This window comes from Chaetodon auriga, chromosome 4 (assembly GCF_051107435.1).
Source record: "Chaetodon auriga isolate fChaAug3 chromosome 4, fChaAug3.hap1, whole genome shotgun sequence".
Classification (NCBI taxonomy): Eukaryota; Metazoa; Chordata; class Actinopteri; order Chaetodontiformes; family Chaetodontidae; genus Chaetodon; species Chaetodon auriga.
In genome coordinates this window covers 21,768,952-21,796,353 of record NC_135077.1, presented here as the reverse complement: position 1 = coordinate 21,796,353, position 27,402 = coordinate 21,768,952, and the positions used below count along the sequence as shown (strand labels likewise).

At 43.0% G+C, this 27,402-nt stretch overlaps 1 protein-coding gene across 1 annotated transcript in view; it reads right to left on the bottom strand.

Annotated features, from left to right (window-relative positions):
* Positions 1-5,949, bottom strand: part of xylt1 (xylosyltransferase I) — a 75,358-nt gene extending 69,409 nt beyond the window's left edge. Inside the window, exon 1 of the mRNA XM_076728664.1 lies at positions 5,615-5,949. Within this exon, the coding sequence (XP_076584779.1) occupies positions 5,615-5,893 (279 nt within the window). The 5' untranslated portion in view covers positions 5,894-5,949. The remainder of the gene's footprint in view (positions 1-5,614) is intronic.
* Positions 5,950-27,402: the final 21,453 nt, after the last annotated feature.

The window sequence follows — 27,402 nt, the reverse complement described above, 5'->3', positions numbered from 1 at the left end:
CTGCATTACTTTCAAGCTATCTTGAAGAAGAATTAGTGCACACATGTGGCAGACGTTAAACCCTCAACACACTGTTCGCTATTGACTTGATGATGCAGTTATCCATTTGCCTTATTAAATATAACACGATTATGGAACTTGCTCTACTCTCATCTCCAAAACAAGACTCCACATAATTGGCAGGACTGTGTGAGTCATGCAAGTGTGTTTTCTGCTCCCGTGTGTACACTTAGTATTTCTAACATCCTGACACTTGTGGAATAGTTAAAAGCCTATTCCTCCTTTACACAGAGTCAGCGAAGAGGACAGAGGGGTGCAGAGAGAGAGGCTGCTGCCTCTGCTGTAAACAGATTACATGGATACCACTCTGAAGAGGCCCGCAGTACATTCAGCACCTGTGCTAGGAGTGTTTCACAGACAAGTGTCTGCTGTGATGTTCGAGCTGCTATGGATACCCCAAACTTTCAGTGTACAAAGTATACATAGTCTGAAGTGTTGGGATTCCATACTGACGTTGATAGTTTACATACGAGCAGGATCAGCACAGGGAAATGACAGGAGAGGGTTTTAACGGTACTCTGCATTATGAGAATCATAAAATGTTTTCCCATGGCAGGTTTTGAGGGATGGTGTCATGTATACAAATTACACATCGACTTCAAAGTGTCTTGGGTATTCAGTGTCTCTCTTTTAAGTCTGAGGTGCGTACGTCTTCCCTCAGATCTCAACATGTTCCCACCTCTCTCTGAGACTAACGGCACTTGAAAAAGAAGCTCTCTGTGACGACAGATGGATGGACTGATGGGCAGGCAGTGCTTTACTTTTCCCTCATTACGGGTTTTACAGAGTAACACTTTATTGGTGTAATGATTGGGACGGTTGAAATTTTAAATCACATAGTGCATCTTCTGGGTGTCTCTGGACTGTAATTATGTATGTTCAAAGGTCTGTTTAAAGCAGAATAGCTCACGCTTCAAGACGATTTACTTTTGGGGAGTGCCAATTTAACTGCCAATTACAACTGCTAAAGTGGTTTGCTATGATACAAAACCCAGCTCTGACAGTGACTGGCACATGAAATGGCTCCGGAACAAGCTACGCTGCCAGGAACGCAATGTGAGAAAGAACCGACTCTGAAACACGAGGGGAAGGTGAGAAAGGCAGTTTTGTTACAAAGTGAATGAAAAGATGTTCACGGAAGGAAAAATGAGAAGGCTGACACACAATAGTGCACTTCTGTATCACTCCTCTGTAATACACAGTATATGTTAGAGCTGTCACTGTCAAAAGTTTAGTTTGAAGGAACAGGCCACGGCCTGTTGTGCTTACAAACGGCAAAGTTTAAGCGTTTTCTCACACATACTGTAAATTTAGAATTCAACCAGATCATTAAAAACCAAACACTCCATTTGTTAACATGTTCTTACTGCAGTTTGAATTTCAATTCAAAGCTATGACGTCGGTGCAGTCATTACAGGCCTGACTGCAAAAAAGTTGGGACACTGTGCAAAACATAGATAAAACAGAATGGGATAACTTGCTAATCCTTTTTCACTGTTTCATGTATTCAACTGAAAACAGCACAAATAAAATATATTTAATGTTTGATCTCATCAGCTTCATTGATTTTTGTAGCTTATTCTGGATCTGATGCAGCAACATGTTTCAAAAAAGTTTGGACAGGATCAACTAAAGACTGGGGAAGTAGTGGAACGCTCCAAAAACACCTGTCTGGAACATTCCACAGGTAAACAGGTTCACTGGTAACAGGTGATAGTATCATGATTGGGTATGAAAGGGGCATCCTGGAGAGGCTCAGCCGTTCACAAGCAAGGATGGAGCAAGGTTCACCACTTAGTGAACACATGACTGGATTAAGGATATTAATACACAGGTTCAGGATCTCTTTGTAAAACCATTGTCCCAACTTTTTTGAAATCGGCATTTGAAGCTATGACTGTATACCCCCTCATCATAATGTATGTCATAACGCCAATTCAAAAACACAAATTGGAATAAAAGGACTCTTTGTGACTCTTTCAATTTGTGCATTACTATAAATATGCATGAGAATGTGGGTGTGTTTGTGTGGAGCTGCCTCCCTGCATTTTACATGCACACATACATAATTTTGGGTGTGTGTGTGAGTTCTGGTGTGTGTGTGTATGTGTGTGTGTGTGTGTGCGTGCGTCCGTGCGTGTGCTTGTGTGTGAGTCAGCACTGTGATCATGGACACAGTGGGATGAATCACATTGTGGTTGTGGTCGGTGAACAGACTGGTAGCAACAACAGATTTCAGCAAAGCTCCTAGATGCAAAACATATGTAGAGTGCATTGTTACTTGTGCTGCACATGAGTATAATTTAAATGATAAGCCCAACACGTCTGAAGTGGTCACTCAGTTATTTCATTTTCAGTCTCTTTCATGTTAACTCTGACTGCCTTTACCAAACATCGCAGAGCTCATTTAGTCTCATTAACTCCTGAAAAACAGCTTCAAAGACTTGGATTGCAGCATAAGAAGCCATCACTATAAGAGAATGGGAAGTGTTATTTAAAGTTACATAAGACCATTAATATCAGGCTATTTACGCTGACATATGGGAACCCCCACAGAGCTGGTAGTTGCAGACTTTCTTCCTCTTTTTCTAATACAGTGTCCAACATCTTCTGTCAGTCACAAAATACTCAAGTATCATATCTGCTGGCACTCGTTTCTTTGTAGAAAATTAGGCCTGCACCAAAGCCAAGTGAGCCACTGTGGGGAAAAAAAAGAGTGTTGAGCATCTTTATCATAAAATATAATGTCTATTAATTTGTGGTTAAGATGTATTACCACCATGCAGTGGAACTGTGTAGACAAAACTGCAGTAAACGTGCATTTTCTGTTGGTTTGTAATGCCATCTTTGCCATAGGAAGCCATTAGGAAAACTCTGTACAATGGAAAGAGTGTACATCAGGGGTAAAGTTACATGTAATACCATGACTAATAGGGAAACTAATAGGGAAACTTTTCACAACATGTGTGAGCTGGACACCCGCTGCGCACATGAGGATCATGACAGTATACGGCTACCGAGGCAGATGGAAAGAAAGCGCTGACGGCCAGATGTGAAGGCTGGAGCCAGGCACTTCTCAAAGCTTTATTCAGTCTCCTCCTGGAGGTAGACTGGTTTAATTCTGGCACTCTAACAGTTTTTCACATCCATCACCAGCACCGCCTTAATAAGCACCTATTAATAATAATTGTATGATGCTATCTCCTATAATAAACCGATGTCAGGCAAAACAAGACAGAGTAATTAATAAGTCTAGAAATTTATAATGAGGAATCTACAACAGGTAGCCGGCGTCTGTGTGAAAACACTCGCAGCTAACATTGTAGCACTCGTGCGAGTGCATCCAGATATGTTGTGGAGACGTGAACAACAGAACTTGACCGAACCAGAGAAGAAAACATGTATGCTCTCTAGCAGCATTTCCCTCAAGAGACACAACAGGAGACAACCACTAATTACAACTGTAGCTCCTGCCTGCTGGGATGACACAGCTCTGCCTGATGTTTCATCCAACACAAGTTAGCACATAGAAATTCTGCTTTTGTCATACTGTAGCTTCTGGCTCATTCTATTCTGGATCAAAGTGCTGCTCTCCCGTCTCTCAGGCGTGGCGCTTCATATAGCATCAGTTGGCACTTATGCGTCACCCTTAGGCTGGACAACTCTGCCTTGCCAAGCCACAGACACACACAATGACACGGACACACACACACACACACACACACACCACCCACAAAGGGAGAAAGAATGAAAAGGCGGTGATTAACCAGTTGAGGGAATGCATGTGGCCGAGGGTGACCAGTTGAATGTTAAGAGTCCGGGGGCCACAGAACTGCAGAGAGGGAGTCGGCGATGTGACAGGCAGGCAGCAGGCGAGCTGACTGGCTGGTGGACTGACTGGCATACAGGCTGTGTGAAGTGCCTCGAGGCGATGGGGATGAAAGGCCTTCTTTAAAAGGTCGCGGGTGCAGTTCCACTGTGTGCTTTAATAGTGAAACACATTTGGACAAACGGATGATGACGCAGTGTGAATAGGTTCTGACACAACTGAGCCACAGTTCCTGTTATGTCATTGCATTACTCATTTCTGTACAGTCCTTATTGGGAAGCTGCAGTAATTCCATACAGCAAACAATAATAACAGCCTCTAATGTAAACTCACTAATGAGCACAGCAGACACACTTTGTTAGAGGATTCTCCAAGTGTCCAAAAATAGACTCAAACATAACCCATCCTCGGCATGACTTTGTGCTGTGGAGATGCCGGCAGGTGGGACAAACAGTTCTACCAGATGAAGTGAGTGAGTCACTGTAAAATCTGCAGAGGAGACAGATGATACAGCGCACGGCTCCGAGTGACTGGCTGAGCGCGGAGGCCACAGTGTATCAAGCTACATCAAAGCCGGTTATCTCCTGGTTGCATGGTGGCTGAGGAGCAGGCTACACTTGAATGGCTGGCAGCTTTGTGAAGGGGAAAAGGCTGCACGCTTGCCACGAACAACCGTGTCCAATTTCTTCAGGGCAGCCTAACTGCTTGAGAGACCACGCGAGCAAGAAGCCCAATTTTCGAGAATTTAATTCCAGACATCAGGTTGTGAAAATTAATCACATGCTGCGCAGGAAAAAGCTCTGTACCAATACAAAACCTGCTCAGTGTGCAGCCTGCAGGGCACAGGGAGCAGTCAGTGGAGTCGGCAAGTAAACATTTGGATTTTTGGGGGAGCCAATTCTTATATTTTCGAGGAGCAGAGCGGGGCATCAGCTCCACTGTTTCTGCATGGCCACGCTTCCACAGGCTATCTTTAACTTCATTTCCTCCTTTGCTGTGCAACATGTTCATTTGGTTTGCTCCACAATCACATCTATCTTCAACCTTTGCCTCTCATGTTGCCACTACCAATAAAACTCTTTGTGTTTTCACAAACAGCAGATGACTCTAATCTTTGTACACTCATCAAAAACAACTCTGCAAATTGGGTTATGTTTCAATTTGGCCTTGCTCAGACAGTGCTGCTGAGCCATGCAGCTCCTGTGTTTGACTTCAAATGCCAAACAGACCGTGACAGTTCGAGGCTACAACCCCAGCCAGTGGCTCTGCTATTCGGGCACCTCCTCAGCTATTATCTTATGAAAGGATTCGCCCTGCCATGGCCATCAGTCCGCCCTGGAGAACCACACCATCCTGAGTTCAGATGTCCCCCTCAGCTTTGGCATTTTAAAGCGGAGACTGGAGTGCGTTCATTCAAACGGCGCAATGTGTCCTCAGCCCGTGCTCAGCTGAGGATGCTCGTCTCGTAAAAAACACGGGAGCTCGCTTTGCATCTGTCTTGCTTCAGACATCCTATCATTTCCCAACGAGACAGCCTCTGATCAAGTGACAACAATCAAACATTCATTCATTTTGAGGCCAGGCCGTGTGCTTGTCTCACATAAAAGAGCGCACACTGGAGATGTTTTGACCTGCCTGCCAACCCCTCCGGGCTTCATCCCCGGCGAGACAGTCTCTCTTTTTAGCGGGTATGATATGAATACATGTGTAGCGCCTCTGTCTTACCGGCTGCTGTATGAGGCGAGACGTCCCCTTCCCCGGCGGAGGAAGATGCTGCTGCTGCCGGACCCCGTGCTGGAAATAGTCGCTGCCAGCGGCTTTGTTGCCTGCGACCTGGTCCCTCTTCCCCCGCACGTTGGAGCCTCCGTTTTCCCTGTCTTCGCCGGAGTCGAGGCTGCTGAAGTTCCACACAATCAGCGTCTGCACCAGCAGCACCGTGAGGGCTGCGATCAGGGCGGACCGCGACCGGCGGGCCAACCTGCGAGCACACAAGCCGCCGACCATCTTCGCAGCGGGCTGCACGGAGCTGGAGGACCGTCTGTGGCTCTGCGCAGCGCGACGGGAGGAAGGAATGGAAGTAGAGGGAGGACGAGGAGGAGGAGGAGGAGGTGGTGGTGGTCGGGGAGGAGGGACGGAGGGAGGTTGAGCTTTACGGTGGCGGAGGCGAGGCGGAGAGGCACAGGGCCACCGTGTGGTGAAACTCGGCGTGAGGCTGTTCAGCGACAGACACGGTGCTCCAGGCTACTGCAAGGCTCACTGCCTCCTCTCTAGACTGAACCCTAAATTTTCATCTTTGCAAGAGGTGATTATGATAATGATCAGAAACCTGCAAATGCTGAAATTTCCAATCTTCCATATGATTATTATAAGGCAGAGGACAGCGGTATGACTGGGCCTGCAGGGATTCTTGACAGACGCTGATACCAACAGGGGCGTAGCCAGGAAATCCCCCCTGCCCCCCCATATAATGCTACCTCAGGCACCTTTGAACTAAGTCAAGCCTCCCAGTGAAACAGTTGTAGGGCCTCTCTCTCTCTCTCTCTCTCTCTCTCTCTCTCTCTCTCTCTCTCTCCCCCAGCTGGAATCCAACAGGAAAACTAACTGTTCCTTCTCTGCCTCCCATGATGGAAGTTACAGCTGGCTGAATTCAGAGATTTCCCCCCATGACAGCCCTGGTTCGGTGTGCCTGCCCATTTTTTCATGCAGGGAACTGATTGAAAGGGCTGGTCACGCTGTACCCAGTACTGTGAGCCGCTATATAAGCTGACACTTCAGTCCCCCTTTGAAAGCCTCGCTTATCTCCATATTATTTCCCCAACAATGTCTACACATCACATTTAGCACATATCCACTCACCTCTCCTGCTCATATCACCGATTTCTACTGACTGCAACAAACAATTATTTTCATGATCAATTAATGTGTTGATTTTTTTTCCGAATGAATTGACTTATGGTTTAATATATAAAAGCTCATCACAATTTCCCCAAAATAAAAGAAGCCAGTTCAGTGTAGTTAAACCCAAATTTAATGGAGGTATTTAATTGTGAATCCACAGTATTTTAATCCTCACATGACTCAAGAGAGACAGAATGATGGACAAAATCAAATTCACAGGCAGTTTAAATAAACAGTCGACATTAGTTCCTTATTAAAGAAAATAGTTATGAGGATGGTGTTTGAAATCTCCAAGAGGAATGAGAGCTTTTAATCCATTTTTTCAAGTTGAGTTTGAACATGCGGTTCAGCTAGTTGGTATACCTGTGGGCTGATATGATCAGAGAGCAGAGGTAGCTGAAAAACATAATAAAAAACTTTTGATTTAAAATAAGCTGCTTCAAAGATTTACGATCTTCGTTTCTTTTACTGATACTGTAATGGCCCGCAGAAATCTTGCAATTTAAGTTTAACAAGCAAGAAGAAAACACCTCTGCAAAAGTGATCATCTGGTTCCTCCACAGCTCTGATTGGGTTTGTTGCACCTCAGTGCTCCAAACGGACCATGTGTTCAATCATTTCTCTGCCACTTAACGTGATTAAAAAGATGCTCCTCAAACTGGTGCTCTCCCTGGATGTGTCACTGAGCAGCTCACGTGGAATCGTTTCTGGAGCAGAGAGGAGGACACCTTGTAAATGAATCCACGAGAGAAGCCCGAGCACGTTCACATTTGATACTTAAAATTCCTGCTGCAAATTCTCCGTGCGTGTAGATCAGTCTGTTCGTCTTGACTGCACATGGTAATTACTAAGAAAAACTGCAAGACATCTTAAAGTGATGCTTTCATTCACACGGGAGGCTGTCTAGCACTCGCTGAGAGTTTGTGTAGGAAGCTTCATAAATAGCTCTCAAGTCCTACTCTGAGGTGGGAATATTTTTAGTCCAATCAAACTTTCTAAAGAGCGACTCAGAGATGCTTGTTAAAAAACGATTCCTGAGCTCCACTGACACGGAAACGCCAGGAGGAACAGAGGTGGACCGGCAGATGCGTAGTACATCTCACCTACACCAAGAGGGTCAGTTTGGTTTCGCTTCTTGGTTTGTACAGTAGCAGGATGACGTGGACGCTGCCAAGCTTAAGACCTCAGCCAGTTCTAAAATGAATAAGAAATACTCATGAGAATAATCTTCTATTTTGACTTGTGAGTCAAGAAATTCGTTGCAAAAGTAGGGCTTAGGCACTCTGCATGAAGTGCTAAAATAAACTTACAGCTAAATCTGTGACTCAAGCACTGACGGTGATGAGCCCTGAGTGTTGTAAAATAAGGACCAGAGTGATGCTGACCAAAACATGCTCTTGCTCAAGTGCTGAATCAGCCAATTGCAGGCCTCCAAAGGTTAAGAGTCAGGGCTGCATCACACCATTCATGGTTTAGTGCACACCATTCACTCACTGTGTCCACTGTTACATATCTCTTTTCTCCTTTTTGTCACTCTTGCTTCCTGAAATCACCAAATGTCCAACGTGAATTATTCTTTTTCTATTCATACATTTCTATGTGGTCAAGCTGTAAACTGAGAAGAATTACATTAACGCAAGAGTATCTGATTATATTCACACAATTCAACCTGCCATGAACTTAATGATGTTCTTCACGTTCGTTGAATACTGCCAGATGGCAAATTAGCTACTATTCATGTAACTTAAGCACCAACAACTGGACAGATGTGGCACAGAAGAGCATGATGAATTGTGGGATACACTCAGCTCTGACTATGTTAGCTGCCAAGTGTGCTTGGCTTGCCAACTTACCTGGTGGTGCATACAGACACACTTAAGAGCTCACGACCACATGTGTAGGTGTGTGTGGGACAGATTATCTAGATTTAACAACTTCACGTCATCAAACATTTCCAAAACATCTTTCTGACATCAGAAAGTCTGTGGGTGACTCCAACAGGGGGTGTGATACTTTCAATGCTCTCTTAAATTATTGATATGCTGAGAGGAAGTCTTTGCTCTTAGACACATTTAGGCACGGCATTTATTCTTAATTTCAATGAGATTAAAATGATGTCATGATTTGACTTTGGCTGACTGTATGCACACAGGCCCTGGAAATAAAAGTCACCCTGAGAGAAGGCTGGTGAAGCAGACTAGTTTCATGAGTTTTTGACATAATAATGAATGAATTTTTTCCCTCCTCAAACTTTTCCAAATTATTGCTTGCTTCATCATGACTTTTTAATGGTCCAGAGTAATACTTGAAACCAAGCTTTCAGGGGCTTTAAGTTAATTTTAACATTTACTAATGATGATGAAAACTATGCAATATACTCCCACCATTAACTAGTTGGAACAGGTTGTATTTGTCAATTACTACACTACTGTAATTACCCGTTGTGTGTCTCTAAAGGCGTTGTCCTGTCTCTGAAATATGGCTGCATTGTTGTGGCTTACACTAGCAGATACAGAGCAACATCAGCATTAATTTGAAAATATCCTTAGCTGCTAAATGCACTATGTTCACCTGCTAGTCACTAACTTTGTCTGCCTCTTGGCGCTGAGCAGAGTGCACAGTGGGTCAAAAAAACAAAAACAAGAAGCTGAAAAATGCTCCGCACATCAGAGGGGAACTGTCAGGGATGACTCTCTGTTGGCTTGTCAATAAGAGTGCCACCTTTCACATTGCATGTAGTCATTTGATCCATTGTTTACATAAGAATATTAGTACAGCTTTAAAGCTGCCAGAAAAAGGCACCAAGAAACACCCCAGAATCACCCCATGAGGAAGCCCTGAGTGACAGCTGTGACACTGTGATAAACAAGACCCGTCGAGCTCCTAATGTTAAAGCAACTGTAACACTGGTTCGCCTAATCACTCAGAACAGACACCTGTCTGACGTTAAGGTTAGCGTTTCATTGGCCTCATATTCAAAAAAGAACAGACGCTTTTAATGAAAGCTGCTGTACTGTGATGGGAGTGTTTTTCATTTACTAAGATCTGACACACAGGGGACAGTTACATCAGACTATTGGTAAATGAAGAAGAGACTGCCTACTCCAACCACTTATCGTGTTTACTCTGTGGTGTCGAGTAAGCAATTGAGCTTTAGGCTACTAAAGTCTGCAGATGGGATAAATGATTATTAGCCAACAAAAAAGGCTAATTTAAAGGGGTTTTTGACGGGACTGCGGAAGAAAACCTTTGAACGTATATGTTTGTTTCTCTGTTGTATGTTTCAAGGAAGGCCTTGGCAAACTGCTAATTGCAAACCAAGGCTCAGGAAGCTTTGGGACACAGGGTACAATACTATTCAACACCGAAGAAAGAGAATACACTCAACACTTCATTTAATAATGCTGAAGAAACGCACTGACACTCTCATGAAAGTTATTCATGGTCAAAGCCATTTCGGTCTCTTTTTTTCTTTGTTTCTGGGCAACAAGCCATCGAGGTGAATAAATAAGATTGCAGGCCTGACACAGACAGTGGATATAGCTTTCTGGCACATAGCACATGTGGCAGGGAAAATAAGATAACTGGGGGCAGAAAAGAAAATTGCTGGACGTGAATTTTGACACCAGACAAAGTTTTGCATATATCAAGACTTGAATTGGGAAGTGAATTATATGCTGTGGTGGTTGCTGAAACACAGAGAAGGAGTTATCATTTTGAGCACCACATTGTGGTTTTCATCTTCAGGAATGCCTGAACTGACACGAAGACAAAGCATATAATGCAAAGCCCAAAACAACAGCTCTGTAGGAGACAAAGGCAGATATTTCAGAGTGTGAGCCGCTGACCTTGTGGTTCTCCAGTCGACATGGCAATTAGACATTCCTGCCATTTTCAGAATTACTTCTGGGTTTTTACAATAGCTATTCATTTTCAGCTTAGCTGTTTGTTGAGCTTATCCCCGTTCACTTCTCCCTTGTCAAAGAGTTGGAACGAGAAGCGATCGAGCACGTCTATCCAAACTTTAGCAAAACGAGAGGGAGCAATTTGTTCATGTCGCCCATTTTGCAGGAAATCATAGAGCTAGAAGAAGAGAAAGCTTAAGTATTCTGTCATCCATGTTCAAGTCTTTAATCCAGACCGTCTTCCCCAAAAACATCTGTATAGGTCGTTTTATGGATGTAACCCCAGTTCTAGACATGCGCCTACTCTCTGACAGTCAAATGCGTCATTTTTTAGTCACTGGCAGATGACCTATTCCGTTCTTTAGGGATGAGTACACGTTGCTTTAATATCTGTATTCTCATCATACAACTTTCTTAAAGTATTTGAATTGCAGCACAAATTATTAACTCGGTGGTATTTCTGCAGGCAAACAACGCCACCCCTACAGAGATAAGCCTGCAGACTACAGACAGATAAATGTCTTTATATGCTCACAGACACTCCAAAGGTATTTTAGCATCTTATAAAAGTGAATTCTCACTTCATCAAAGAGTGTGAGGGACAGGAGGATGGAGAGAGAGAGCCTGCAATGGAAGGAAAATGTAAAGTTGTTCATTACGGAATGAGGGGACAGGAACGAGGGAGGAGATGCATGTGCTGCCGTTAATGAGAGCAAAATGAAAGTGGAGCGAGATGAAGACGGGTTAAAAGACAAAACTAGATGTAATTAGAAAGTAGGGGTGAAGTCAGAAAATGAGAGAGAGAAGAGAAAACATAATCAAAGCATGGCGAGTATGCCTATAGGTCTACTAAATTAGCAAAGAGCCAAAGAGAGATAGATGAGGGCAGAGTCAGAGGAAGACAAAGAGCAGAAAAACAAAACCATTTAGGAGCTCTATGTAAAGATGATTAAAGACGAAGAAAAGGAGCCGTGTCAGAGCCATGTCTTCCCTTCTCATTAGCTGTAGCTCTGTTGCTTGGGGGACCGGGTGGGCTGACAGTCACCACGACAATGGTTACCATTCCCCGCAGCAACAAATGCTGATTTTAATTAGAGCCGACCTCTTTGTCACTCAGTGATACAGACGCACACACATAGACTGACCAGACTCACTTGGTGGGAGATTCAAGCCAGCATGCAAAACCGTCCTCACAAACACCCTGCCCGAGTCTGAGGTACAATGAACAGAGAGACGCCAAGGTAGAGCGAGAGACAGATGATCAGCCAGCTGGTGGAGTGAGTCTGGGGCAGGAGGGAGAAGAACTCGGGTAGGTGCTGCACAACATGACTGCTGAAGCCTTAGGCATCCCGCTGTAGGACACTCTCATGCATTCAGTGTTTTATGTAATCAGGCAGCGTGCTGACTGGAGTGCACTAGAACACAGCGAAACACAGCAGCAGACAGGTGTCCTTGACAGCGATGTCCCCGGGGGACCAGAGGGAGCCTTTTTTCTCCCACTGTGATCCGACAAGACACTAAAGCAGCAGCCATGATTCGTACACAGCTGATGCTACTGTACGCACAGGAAGGGAGACAGATCTGTTGACTTTTTTATGTAAGTGCAAAGAGCTGCTAGAAAGTTCAATGCAATATAAGAGGGGGCAGCTGATGTGTTCTGCCTGTGTCAAAGATTGAACATGTCACAGTCCTGAAGAGTGGAGCACCGGTGGTTCTGGTTTAAAGTTGATTTAATTGATTGTTCAGGAAAACCCTGCCCTGCCACCGTAGCTATTGGCACAGCAGGCAGGACGTCGTCAAGCTTTGGATTTCTGTGTGCACGAGGTCTAATAAGTTTGGAGGGTGGTGTCCGTTTCTTTATCCTTTCCAAACTAAAACCACAACCTCAAAGTGTGTAATCATGCATTAAACTGTTGATCTGCTCAAACCGTCATGTTCAAGCTAACTCCATAATTTTAGTTGGGTTCCCAGATAAAATACCTGTTCAGGACTGGAACATCCACCATCAGGAGCCAATATGCCTTTATATCAGAGTTTAGTAACATTAGCAGCTCTGTCCTGCTCTGTGTTTACTTTAGGGAAGTTTACACATACTCAGATAATGTTATGTTTCCCAAACTCATTGGTCGACGATGTTTCATCGTCAAACCCTCCTCTCTTGCACAAGTGAAGCATAATGTCTGGAAATGCAAACATTAAAGCATGATTCTAACCTCTGTCTTGTTTGTCCAATGATGTTTTTAAAGCATCCAAACCAGCTAAGGCTCATGTTAGAACAAATAATTAATGACTTTTTCTCTTTTTTAGTAATGCACTGATATAGTGTGACTAACCCTGCCACACAGGAACAATGCTGAAGCGCTGTGGGCGAGGATACTGACTTTTTACCTGCATCAAATCATTTGGTAACCTTAAAAAGTCAGCAGGAGACAGTCACTGAGTAGCTTTTTAGCCTTAGCATTAGCACACAAGCTACAGCTCATTTCAGCTGACAAAATTGGTTGTCACCTTCTTTTACTAATTTACTACATACTAAAAATTACAATGAATTTTGTTGGTAAACCTGTGGTGATTGTCATCACTGTAAACTTCATGTGTGCCACACTTAAAGGGGAAGCTGTCAAAAGCTGGAAAGGTAGCCAACTGTCACTGAGTGGACTTACAGACACCAAGTGAAACTAAGCTTAGCATGTATCATTGTTCTGTGGCCCTGGGCACCTGTAGTCAGGGGTCACAAAGGTCACTGCAAAGCTATTAAAAGGTCGGGGTGTTGAATCCAAATATCCCATCATGTGACACATCCTTGATGTGACACTGCCATTAGCACAGTGGTGACAGCTTGCTGTTGTGATTGGCTCATTTGGTAGCGGAGCCCGGTGATGTGAAGTCAGTCACCTTATCTCACATGGTGAGAAGCTATGTCAGTTTGTGCTGGCACGTGTGCACATGTGCATGAATGTGAGTGTGTTTCCTGAGGAATTGGATGTATTCCAGGATACTAAGCTTTTCTCACATCAGACAGCTTATCCTGGAGGAACACAGCACCTCTTATCAGGTACAAAGCTGAAAACACCACCAGGGACAACAGACCATCCAGTGCAACGTGAAGCCCCAGCTTCTAAAGGGCAAAGGGAAAATCAGCCCAGAGAAAATTTCAACAAGACAGTGCATTTACGCCTTTGTTTTGAAAGTGGAAGACCATTAAAAGCTGCAGAAAGACATTTGCACATCAGAGTGGCGATTTGATGTGTTGTTTGGAATGGGGCTGATTTCCATATTTGTAGTATTAAGGGGTTTTATGCACCTTTATAATACCACAGCAATCATTCTGGATCCCAATGTCTTCTTCAAAGACCACTGTCAAGTTAACAGGTCACCACATCAGTGTTACTGATCCATAACATGTTTTTGTTGCTAAGCAACAAAAGCAGCAGATGTCGCGTGTCATTGAGACATTTTTTCTTTTTAAAGAAGCATGAAATTTCTTGTTGACTTACTTGGATAACAAGATTTATAATTGGCATGCTATTCATAGTTGGATAACAGCTCAGTGTAATTTGAGTATTTTCCTGTTGTTGCTATCAATCCGCCAGTCTATTTGCTATACACATCTTACCTCCTCACAGATTCCTGTGTTTAAAGAAAATCTGCCACCAAAGATAATAAATCAATTTTGTCTTTTTGTTTCGAGGGCTCGTTCACCTCTCAGTGCTGTTGTATTTCTGTACACTGTGAACATATGGGTGATTTTAAAGCATACACATCCTTAATTGAGTATCGCCTGTCTGTGGTACCATGGTACCCCAGGCAGCCCAGCAGGTGGGGCACCATTCCGGTGGTGGTGCATCATCAGGGCATCAAACAGTAGCCCTGGATCCCTGGAATAAAGCTCTCTTCCATCCTCCCTGTATTCCTCAAGGGTCAGTGATTGAAGAGAGCTCCCGAGAAGGCAGATGGCACATGAAACAAGTCTTTCAGTACAAATAATTACACTGCTTTCAAGGCACAAACAGAACTGACAGATACAAACAAATGTTTTGCATTTTTTTTTTTGCAAAGTGTGCTGATATGACTGTTTTCCTTAGCACAGAACCACCACTCTCCCCTCCTCTCCATCTCTCTGCCTGTGTCTGCCTCCTCCACCTCTTCTTCCTCCTCTTCTGGTTCTGTGTGCCCTGCCTCTCTCTCCTCTTCCTCTCTCTGCTCTGTCTCTATCCCAGTGTCTTGAAACACCAGCACACAAAGTAACCTAAATCTATAGCTAACGTGTAGCTACGTGCTGCAAAATGAATTCATTATCTACCTGGAAAGCTTCATCACTCGACATGACTCTGTGTGAGTCTGTGCGTCTTCCTCCTCCTCTGGTGCTGGTTCCCCTCCTGCCTCTGCCATCCCTGGCCTCCCTGACACCAGTGTCTGACTGCTCGCCATCAGGCTGTGGAATACACAAATAGTTACTGTTGCTACGGCAACAAGTGACAACTGGCATTCGCACATAGCTTAACTTAATCGTCCGAACAACAATAACCCGTAAACATACAGTTCGGCATATTTCAACAAAATCAACAACAACCACCAACAGCCATACATACACCTTAACTAATGTATCGTCAATTAGAAAAATAACGGCTTCAGTCCCAGAGGAGCTGTGTTAGCATTAGTGATGACTGCGTCCACTGACCTAATGCTACAGTTCCCTCAGACAATGTGTAGTGAAGATGTGCATCAGAGGGACTTACAGGCTGCATGTTGTCAGTATCACCTTTAAAAAAATATACACAGTGAGAGCAGTATAGGCAGCTGGCAGACTTGATTTCAGTTTCATTTGTTTATATTCTTGTCCACCTGGGAGTATGCAGGAAATGTTCATGTTATTCATATTTCATCACTTTTTCACCTTTCCGCTTTTCCCACAGTTTAAGGTACTTCCAGTGGCAGTGAAGAGGCAAAATCATGCAGAGTGGGAACACAAATATGTCACCAAAAATCTGACCAAATCAGGCAGAAAACCTGTTTGAAATGACATCCACTGAAATTCTAGTAATAAAAAATAAATACATGTATCAGACAGTAAAAAACTACATGTTTTATTTAACATGACAGATTAATCAAGGCGACATCCTGCCTGTGATGTTCGAGTGAGGAACAAACCGTAGCAGCGTCTGAGAGGGAAATAAGGAAGAATTAGTACCATGGCCTTCAACAGAAAAGGGCGTCTCTTGTACGTGTCCTATTCACATAATTTAATTTCTGGTGGAGGAACATAATCATATGTAATCTGTGCTCATTTAAAAAAAATTAATGAGGCTCGACTGCAAATACATCAGTGGGTTTAGTCTTGTCGGGTGTTATGGGGGACAGGAAGCAAGTAAAATTACACTGGTAATATGCTTTGGATGTGCTCACTGGATGGGAAATGAACAGTTTCATTATAAACAATAGATCTATTCCCATTATATGGTATAGATGGGTTTAGTAAAAAATGCTGGTGAAATCAAAGCTAGTGTTTGCCCTTAACAGTCACACAGTGAGTCATTTTTTCAATATTTTATGTTCAAATGTGGAACAGACGTATGGATCTGAACACACCTGGATTATCGACTGTGATAATTATGACTATGATTGTGACTGAAGCAATCGACACTTACCTTTTTTCTGGTAATTGATTTGTTCTTTCTCCATGCTATAAACAAATTCTTAGTATGATAAGTGAAGAAATACTTTGTTCTTTCCTTTGTGAAACAGCAAGTACATAACAAAGCTGCTCATTGTGTTTTTTAGTCTTGACAGCAGCAACTTGGACGAGACGGCAACACATGGAGTTTCCTGTTATGCTGCTGTCATACTGGTGTGTTTGAGAGAGGTGACGAGGAAACTGAGTGTCACTGAGGGTCACACTACGAGTCGCCTTACGAGGTTACGATCACACTAGCTGCTCTGTGAGGCTGTGTGCTGCTTAGGCACAGTGGTACTTTGGGCTAAATGCTAGTATAATGTTTATCATGTTCACCATCTTAGTTCGGCATGTTAGCACGCTCACCATTGCTTATTGGCACTGATTAGTAAGCTGATGCTGAAGCTGAAGTCAATGTCATTTGTTTTTAGTTTATTTGGTCATAAAACAAAGCATTGGGCACATTAATTAGCAAATTAACATTTCGCAGCAATCCATTCAATAGTTATAGAGATCTGTCACCCTGGATCAATGTGGTGGACTGACATGCCTGCAGCATATGAACATTTTGCATGCAAATGTTTCAGAAAGCCTGAGGAAATCTTGGATGTATAGTATATGATCTAAATTGCATTTGAACATCTAGCAGCTTTTGTCCCTCAGCACTCATATTGTCTATTTGGGATGTAATTGGCCGTGGTCCCTGGTTGTCACAATGATTGAATAACAGCACAGGAAGAGGGCACCTCTAAATCCAACCTTCCCTCTGCAAGCCAGACTGTATGGATGTCGTGTCATGTAACCTGTCAGTAGCATTAACCTTTGGGGAATAGTGCAGCTCTCTGTAGCTTTACATCTATTAATATTGATATTCTGTGACCTTACAGCTACTCTGTTTGTCCCGAGTCACTTGGTGAATTTCCTCTCCAGGGGACGCACCGTTTTACAGACCAAATTTACCCCTGTGCACCTTCATTAAAGCACTGAATAATTTATCCTTCCCAGATCCAGCCCCTCCTGTTTTTTTTTTTTTTTTTTTTTGCTGACTGGATATCATGCAAAGCCCAGTTAAATGGGTTTGAATGGATCTCCGTGTCTGACGGACAGAAAATGACTTCTTGTGCATTGATGTCTGCTCCTCTGAGCATGAGTTATTCATATGACATGGAATCCAGTGGATTATATGAAATAGACTGTGTGTGACCTCTATGTAAATAGGCAGATATTGTATTTCACACGACCTGGCGCCTTCAGAGCCGGGCTCCACACGGCATTTCTAATGAAAAGGAAATCATCACCACATATGGTGTGGATACTTACAACTAAAGTAAGGTTTTAGTATTTTATATCACAGTCTCCTGCCTGTGAAAGTCATCCTGTACATGCACAGCATAACACAAATGAGGCAATAAACATATAGTATATTGCCAAAACCACAGTTTCATTTTAACACTATTTTTTGTACAAGTTCTAATCTGTTTATTATTGAGCTTTAGAGGTGCTGATTGGTGGATTGTGTAGCCATTGAACAGCTACCTTTATGCTCAGCTACATTCTGCTGGTGGTAGCTTTGTATTTATCATTTATTTATTGTTCAATTAAGCCTCAGTAGGAAAGTGAATATGTGTTTTTTCTCAGTTGGTCAAACGGTTGCTGTATGATACAGTGCAAATAATTCAATGCAACAAAAACACAAACTATGACCTCAAAAATTGCCTCAGAGCTGAATTTAAACTTTGCTGACAGGCTGGATCACCAATCGGCATGTGTCCACAAGTTCATTGGATGTCAGTTGGTTTTGCTAATTAACTAATTGCCAACTTGCAAATTCACACCACTAAAGAACAATCTCTGGTACTACTCTCATACTACTAATCTCCTGCATTATTAACTCATTTTGTGGTCAAATCTTCCAGGGCCAAAATCGAATTTTAACAGCTTTGTTGTTTCATTTTATGTAATGTTTTCGTGTTGTGTATATTCCTACATAGAGGTGTTTCTAATCAAATAACCACATCTAATGTAAACTAAGTATTATCCCAGCATAGGAGTAGAGGATGAACAGGACTGAATGGGAATTTGGAGGCAAGTGCACCCATACATGAATTTCAGATGTGAATCCCCAAAGCAAATTACCTGCTAACCCCATTTTTTATATTACCATTTTCTCATAGAGTAAGATAAGATGATCAATACATCATGAAGCTTGAGCTTAGCATAAAGACTGGAAATGGGGAAACTGCTGGCGTGGCTCTATTTGAAGGTAAAAGCTAATACAAATTCATAGAAGAATGACACAAATCCAAGACAATCATTAGTTCAATTCATGCCTCCAGTTAAAGTTAACACGGTGAGAAGGTAAGACAGTTCAAATGGTTACTCAGTAGTTCCACTTTATTCAGCACATCAAAGTCTTTCTTCCTTTTTGACTTTTCAAAGGTTCAACTTTTCTTCCCCAAATGACACCACACAACCCTGATTTAAGCCCTGATTTTCTTCATATTCACTCAGCTGCAGGCTGATTCTTTTCATCTGTCTTCAAGGTTAAGAGTTTGTCTAACCATCGTCTGGACTGCAGCAGCAGCAGCTCTTGCACCCGCTCTGTCTTCTTTTCCTCCCATCTCTCTCCATCTCGGGGGGCTCCACTTTCAGCCCCAGGGCCCTTTACTCTGAGGGCAAGCGTAACAGAAGTAGCGTGTCTGCATCTTCGATCTCAGTGAACATTTCTTTCCTTTACCGCTCCCTGCAGCCCTCTGTGACCAAGCAACCTTGTTAGATTGGTAAAAATAGTAACACCAGCAATGATTTGAGAGAAGCAAGAGACTGTTTAGAAAAAAAGACAAAGAGAGAGAGAGGGAAAGGAGACAGGTAATGAGGGAGAGAGAGCCTGGGAAATATATGTGCCAGCTACAGAAGCCCTCAGAGCGGCCCAATTTTCAGCTGCGTAGGTGAGAGAGATTATATGCCCCTGCTGGTTTAGCTGATTAGCAATGACCTCTGCTACAGAGGCAGCGACATCGCAAATTACCACACTTAGATCATAGCACACTTCTTTATTTAAATTGTGAAGTTTTCTAATTTGAATATTGCAGGCAGGTTTTTCCTTTATGCAACAGTAAGTACTTCTTGTACCTTTCTTGTCGTGAAATGGTGCATCAAAATCTGTTGTTATGGAATCGCTCCAGGATGAATGTTGCATTCATGGCTGATTATATGAAATCAGACGCGAAAAATAAAATATACAGCAGATGGCCTGAAAGACAAATCTTACCTCTTGATATTTACAGTAAGTGCAACCTTGGAGACGGTGCTTTTGAGCACAACAGAGAAATACCACATCAATTTTCAAAGTTCCATCTGAAGTTTGGAGCAAACTTCAGACCGAACTAAGGTCGAGCTTTAATGCCGTACCTGATATTTTTGGCAGACGCGGCGGTGGCACTGCAGAGAAAAGGCCTGCTGAATTCAGCATTAAAACACTAACAGTTTCCACTCAACCTGTCCTCAATCAATAAGATGCCAGTGTAAGTGTTTGCTCTCAAATGAATTTGGAATTCATATTGTTTTGGTCCTGCTCCTCCTCCACTCGATGCCCCTCTGCTGCTATTATGCCCCCGCTGTTGGTGCTGGTGGTTAACTTTTCCGCCTGATAATGGAACAGAGTGGACCACTCATCGATTTGTTTGTCTAGATACAAGTCAGCGCGCGTTCTCAGTGGAGCAGTGCTGTTATTTCTTCTCGCTGCGTGGCGGCCCGCAATGTCAATGCTTCAAATTAGGGAGTGACAAGAGGGGGTGGAAAATAGGCCATGTCATCTAATGACAAACATTGTACATTTTCAACCAATTTGTTTTCTTTGTGCACTTGATGAGGTCAGTGATGAATCTAATCTATGAAGTGCCCCTCACTCTGACAACAAGCAATACGTCTTTGGCAGGAAGCGCTGTATGCATAAGCTTGGTCTTCCTCAGTGAGCATTGTGATGAATGAGAGCTATTATACCGATGCATGTGATTTCTGCTCCATGTGGACTACTAATATTGGACTGACCCTACAAATGTATTTTTTTTTTCCCCAGCCTTATCTCCCTCTCTTCCTCTTTTCCTTCTCCAGGTTACATACACCTGGAGAAGAAGATGTTCACTTCATCTGATATCCAGGTGGCTCGGCTCCAGCAATGGGGCAAGGATCTATTATGCGATAATTGTAGTTGCCTTTTAGCCACAGGAGTGCAGGTGCATGTGCTCGGAGGACGGCATATGGAAGTGTGTGTGTGTGTGTGTGTGTGTGTGTGTGTGTAAGGGTTAGGGTTGTGGGAGGCTTTCATCTCAGCTTTGCTTTAAGGCCAATATAGCAAATGGCGCGGACTGACCAGCTGCTTGACGTGCTGTTCAACCGCCAGCAATCCCAGCTTCCTTCCAGAGCCACCACTGGCTGGCTGCCCATTTCTCTCTCTCTCTCTCTCTCTCTCTCTCTCTCTCTCTCTCTCTCTTCCTTTTATCTCCCCCTCCACTCTGTCTGTACTACTGTCATGCTGCTATCTTATTCTCCGTCCTGTCACTCAATTGAGCTTGCCTGTCTTTCATTTATCTGTCTTTTTATTTCAGTGTAGAAATTTAACTCACCTCCTGTCGATGTTAAAATGTCCAATGCCTTTCTGAGATTTGTTTGTCTGCATTTCAGGTAGTTGCCTTTAAAAAAAAAAAAAAAAAAAGTCTAATTCCACGCTGCTATGCTACGGGCGCAATCATAATTGTCTTGACAGTCACGCAGTGAGAGAGGCCGACCAGTCAGTGCGGGTGGAGGCATCCTTACACTCTCACAGATTCAGTGCTGTCAAGGTCCTTCTGTCCTTAGCCCATAGCCTCTGGACACGGCTGGTCCTGTTGTCTGAGCAGATTAGCATAGCACAGCACAGCAAAACCATGCTCAAACAGTAAAAGCATACACACATGTGCTCACGTATGCATGTTGCACACTGAAGTGGAGACACGCCAACACGGTACGTGCACACAGACTCTAATGAGAGGCAGGTCGCCATGTCGCTGCAGGAGGCCAGTCCCTGCAACTATGCAACAGAATACACAAAAGGCGTAAGATGAATCTTGACTTTTTGACAGGTTGAACCAAAGCTGTGTTTTGGGTTGGAATATGGTTATTTGATGAGTCAGTCCAGCTGAGCATCTCGCGCCTTGGCAAACGACTCCCTCATTAATCTGACAGACAGCAGTCTATTTCTGGTCAGCGCTCCGCAGCTTTTTGGAGTCGAAATCGAGCGCATCATTTTATTATCTTTTGAATCTGAAACTGAGGAACAAATTGCACTCGCAAGCCTTTGTCAACATAAACAAACAACAGCTGTGTTTATGCAACTGTTCTGCTTGGCTTATAAATGAAGTCTAGCCTCGACACAGCCATTAAAATGTTGTGCATCACATCATGCAAAAGGGAAATCACATCGTAACATCAGAGGCATCTATAATGGGAGCAGCAGTGGAATAAGCTCAGATCACCATTGCAACAACCAGCCAAATGATAACAATCACGGCATTCAAGTAGCATTCAAGTGGTACAGATTAAAAGCATTCTGCTGTCACATGCAATATTTAAGCGTGACCAACTTATCATGTCGTCTATAAAGGAGCCAAAGAAACAACTGAGAAAAACTTCTCGCCGCTTCAGAAGAGTCTCAATGCACTTAACGACAGTGCGCAACACTAGCGACTAATCTGAAGATCAGAAATTGAGAAACATGAATTCAAAATGTTGCTGACTGGGCAACTGACACGCCATCTTCAAACAGTGAAACATCTGTGGGCTTTGTGCGATTAAGCCCTGAGTTATTAGTTCATCTTTTCTCATTTGCTGTGAAACACCCACTGCGACATTGTCATTTAAACTTCAGTCAGCACTTTAAAGTCAAGCTGGAATTACACTTTTGTGCAATTGCTACTACTACAAATAGCCTACATAATCAAAGCTATGTGTGATTGTTGAATACGGGGAAAAAAAACACTTGTATTGATAATGTAGGCTATGCAGGGCTCAGAAGTGCTCCAGTCATCAGCGTACCATGGAGGTTAACAGCAGGCTGGATCTCAAATGTCAGTCAGCCACTGCTATGGGAAACACCCACCAATGGGTTTCATGAAAAATGGAAACACCTGCTCAATATCATTATTTTTTCTTTTTCTTTGCACAAAAAGTGAGCATTCAACTTTCGATTCAGCTTTGATTTAGTGGAGAGGATGTTGGATGAGTGTTAATGCTGCTGAAAGTGACTCCTGTCACCCACAGTCTTTTTTTTTTTTTTTTTTCGGTTGAGACCGTCTCTGCTCCGAATTGCCAGCTGCGACTTTTAAATCAGGCTGAGCGTGCATTGCTAAATTGTTGTTGTTGTTGCTGACTTTGAAGCAAGGTAATGACACAAACATCACTCAAAATGCAATTACGCCCCACCCCTTTCTTTTTGAGACTCAATGGAGTGTTAAAGTGAATGAAGGGAAATGTAGTGTGAAACCAGTGAGGCTGCATGGGCCGGGCTAATGGAAGCCACAAATGGTTGGACAGGAAGCAGTCTGTCCATGAGGAGCCCCCCCCCCCCCCCCCCCCCCCCCCCCCGCCTTCCACCTCCCCTTCTTCTGTTAAAAGTCACATCACGCTGGTGGAGTGGGAGAATGATGGAGTGAGGACTCAGTCAAAGTCAGACGGGAAACAGAGAGGAATAGAGGATATTTTACAACATGACAAGCACTGTTTATCTGAGCTGGGAGTTGAGGTGGAGTGGTTTGAGAACATCTATCCCAGGGTGTGTTGTTACAAGGGGGGCATGACTCGAATGTGCATGCTCTAAAATGACTTGTAGAAGACGTGTGTGTGTGTTTACCCGTCTGTGTGTGCGTCGGGGGCATGTCACTATTAATTTCTTTCACTTTAGGCACCGTTTTATGTTACAGGCACGAGCAGCCTTCTCTTACGTGCTGCAAACCCCTGAGTAAGTGGAGACAGCTTCAGTCGGCTTCTCCAGAGGGACTGAGCGCGAGAGAAAGAGGGATACAGAGACAGTGACACAGGAGAAAAGTGTGGAAACATGGCACATACAAAACAGAGGAAAAACCAAAAAGGGGGAAAAAAAAAAAAACGGACCGAATGAAGAAGGAAATATTAAGAGAAGGAGACGCATCTCTGCAGAGGAGCCAGAGAACCACCAAGGGAGACAATGGAGAGAATAGCCTGTATTGTTTTCTCTTCCCTTTGATTTTCTGCCCTCAGCAATAACACCCCCTCCATACACACACATACAAGCACACACACACAGCTACAGTGGCAGAAACACTCAGGGCTTGTTCTTCCTGTAACCAAAGATATTTCCTTGTGATTCTTCTCTCTGTCTGTGGACAGAAATAAAAGAAATGTTTGCCCTTCTTGTTTGCTTCTTAAGGTCTGTGATGTCTTCCAGGGATGAAATGAATATCTCTCCAAGCACCATTTAGCAGATCGTATTGAAGACACTAAGGTTTGAGTTTGTGACACGGACACTGAAGTCAAAGTTAGCATCCACCACAGAGCAAAGCAAACCAATTGCCAGAAATTAAATGCATCGTTTTTTGGAAGGCTGAAGGTTGTTCAACAACACTCAGCGTTGTTCTGGAGGTATTTCAGGAATCCTCAAAGACTCTTCTGACCTTCTGGATAAAGAAATATTCAGTTTCTTTTCCCTAACCCAAACAAAGATGGTTGCCAGAAGCATATCTCCTTGCTCAATTTGTATAACGTGAATCAAAATGACAGATTTTGCTATCAGTTTTATTGATATGTACTGATTTTTCACAAAAATAAACACAAGGTTAATGTTGTGAAATGGCTGCAGTTCGATTAGGTTTAGGCAACAAAACTACTTTGTGAGAAAAATATGATGATTTACATTAAGTCTGTTAACTTTCTGACATAATATGTTAAACCAAGTCAAAACTGACTTTTTTTTTCGACATGAAACATGAACACCAACCATCTGGTTGAAAATCCTGGGTTTTCTATCCATCCATCAACCCCAACCTCCATCCACCACCCTATCTGTACTTTCTCACTCTTTATAGTACATATACTGACATTTTGCATGGTATTTGGATGCATCTGCTCTCCACAGAAGTTAATGATAAGGACCAGAGTATCACCTGAATGCAAATTTGACGTTGGGAGAGACTGGGCAGGAAATACAGTAACAACTTGGGAAACAGTTGAAACAGACAGACACAATATGCATATGAGTCTTTTCAAAGATCACTAGATATTCATTTTTCAGAAAACCTGATATTTATCTCTGTGACTCGAATATCATGATTACACAGACTGGATCTAATCATCTGTGGTGTAAAAATTAAAAAACTAACTTTTCAGTACAACAAAAATATGTAAAGAAAACCAAACAAACATGGAATTTACTTTGTAGTTTGTGGCAAAATGTTACCCATTAATTCCCAACATCATCCAGGACATGAAGTACAGCAGCAATGTTAAGACGCATTTCTCCACCAGCAGTTGACCACAATGAAATCCATCCACATTCTGCATTTTTGTGGATTTCTTCTTCCAGACATGTCAGCTGGCTATTCTGCAGCAGAGAGAAGCTACGTATCAGGGGGATTCTGCAAGTCTTGGAAATACTGAAGAAAGTTGAAAAAGTGAGTGAGTGTTTACACCAGAACAATACATAAAATAAACAAAGAAGATAAGACCTTAAATGCACTGAGGATCATAAGCTGGTTGGAGTGTAGGTAACTTCATTGGTTCAAAGCTACGTAGATGAACTTCACTAACTAAACCCCATCTGTACCCAAACTGAACTTAACTCAAGTGAACTTGATACAAAAAAAAACCTTTCACAAAACCAATCATCAATAAACCAAAGAATCATTACAATTCATAATTCTACTAACTGATAACCACTCAATGCATGTCTTAGAGAAACCAAGGTTATCTGTGAGGATCACTGAGGTCCATTTCTCAACACCCTGCGAAGGCCTGGTGGACCTCTAAGGGATGCAGGGCACGAGGACTGGAAGCTGTGCTTCTGAATGCCAATCACAGTCTCTGGAGACACCTGATCCCCCCCAATCCTTCTCTCCCTCTCCTCTCATCTCTCCTTTTTCTCTTGTCAGGCGGAAGTGAACGCTCAGGGCTACATGTGTTAAGCAGATGTGTGGGAATTGGAGAGAACATCAAGGTTAAGACAAAAGGTGCAGAGAAAACCCCAGGCAACTCCGCTACCTGTGTAAGTATTTATGTCTGAGAGTCTCAAGGGAGGACAGATTTATTTGCATATACAGGTATGTGTGCCAGAGAAAAAGGCAGGTATTTCTATTCACACTGCGTGTGTGTGTGTGCGTTTTTCTCTTTCTGCATGTATGCGTTCTGTATGTTCATGTGCGTGCATGGGGCTCATGCATGTCTGTTCGGTGGGTGTAATTTTACAGTATGTTTGTGTTCATATTAATGTGCTGGTATTTTGAATGTGTTTCATCATCAGGCTTGAGTACCAGGTGGCACAGTGACAATGACCAACACTGTACATCTGTATGGTTTCATTTGTACAGCATATTGTTTGTGTAGAGGTGTCCATCTGTGCTCATGTAATAGTAAACATAATGTATGCATTCACACATGCTTACAGAAAATGCAATAAATATGTGTTTCATATAGAAGTATAAGCTACAGTATAACAATGTGCATGAACAGATCTAGAAAGGTAAATATGTAAATACCATAAAGACCAATAATATCTGTCATGCAGATGTACAGCAAGTATACATCTCAATCCTCCATTATGGGAATATTTACAGGCTGTTGAGCTGGAGTGCTGAACCATTCATACATCTATCTACCAAAGCAGTGTGAGGCCTGCTTCCCAGCCAGCATTCCTCCGTCTATGTTTCATGAGGATGATGATATGATGATACAACAACTGTGTTCAGCTGTATAATTTTAACCAGCTTCAAAACTTTCCCCACTGTGATGAGAAATCCTTTGATGTCTCCATGGGTGCGGGCGGTTGTGAGACAGCACGAGGCAGCTGTATGTTCAGTTGTTCTGTGTTGGTCTGATGCATTTTTTATTGTCTTTTTTAACTGCCATTTTTGTAAATAATTTCCAGGTGCAAAAGTCTCTATGCAAAATCCTTTTCTTCAGCCCAACCTGCAAATAATGCAGCTGACTGAGGTAGCGCTTAGTGCAGTCGTGCTGGGGGAAACTTGTTTTGGTGGAACATTTGCATGTGGGGAAGCCAGCCCTGCCAAAGAAAACATATCAGCTGCAAGCTTATTTACATTTGTACTGTTAGCGACCAGGAGAGCTAACTTGCCATTTTGAGCATGTAGATTGGTGGCTCAGAGATTGCTGTTGTTGTTTTCCATAATGACAAGAAATTTTGAAACGGTAACAAACAGATAGCACTCAAATTTTTTGCTTAAGTTAAAACTCACTTTATTTTTCAGCTATAGCTGCCGCTGGATGTTTGCTCTCTGTCACAGTATCATGAAGGTGCAGCGGTGCCATGCCATCGTTCTGACAATCAATTATTTTGATTCCCTGTGTTATTTTTTTCCCACCTGTATTCCACGAGGACCCGCCCCTACTCTGATCGACCAACCACCTCCCCTTAACCAAGCAATGAGCAAAAGCCAATCAGAGGGACCCTGGACAAATTTCAGACTATTGCGGTTTCAAAATAATGGTCAGCACCTGGGTGACAGGTGTAGTGCACAGCAGCATTTCCTTTGCTGTTAGAGCATTATGATAACAGTAACTCTGAAAATGAGGATGTGCCCGAGGCTAGTGACAATGAGGAGTTTGTTTTTCTTCCTAGTCTGAATCAGATCACTTAAATGCAGAAGCAGAGCATGAGAATGACAATGCTAGCTAAGACAACATGAGCTTTGAATGGGACAACTGTTAATATACCATCAAAGCAGCAGTCCCAAGAGGAGTTAGGACCGATGAGGGAACACTCACGTAGTTTTCCTGCCAAATGCCCAACTTGG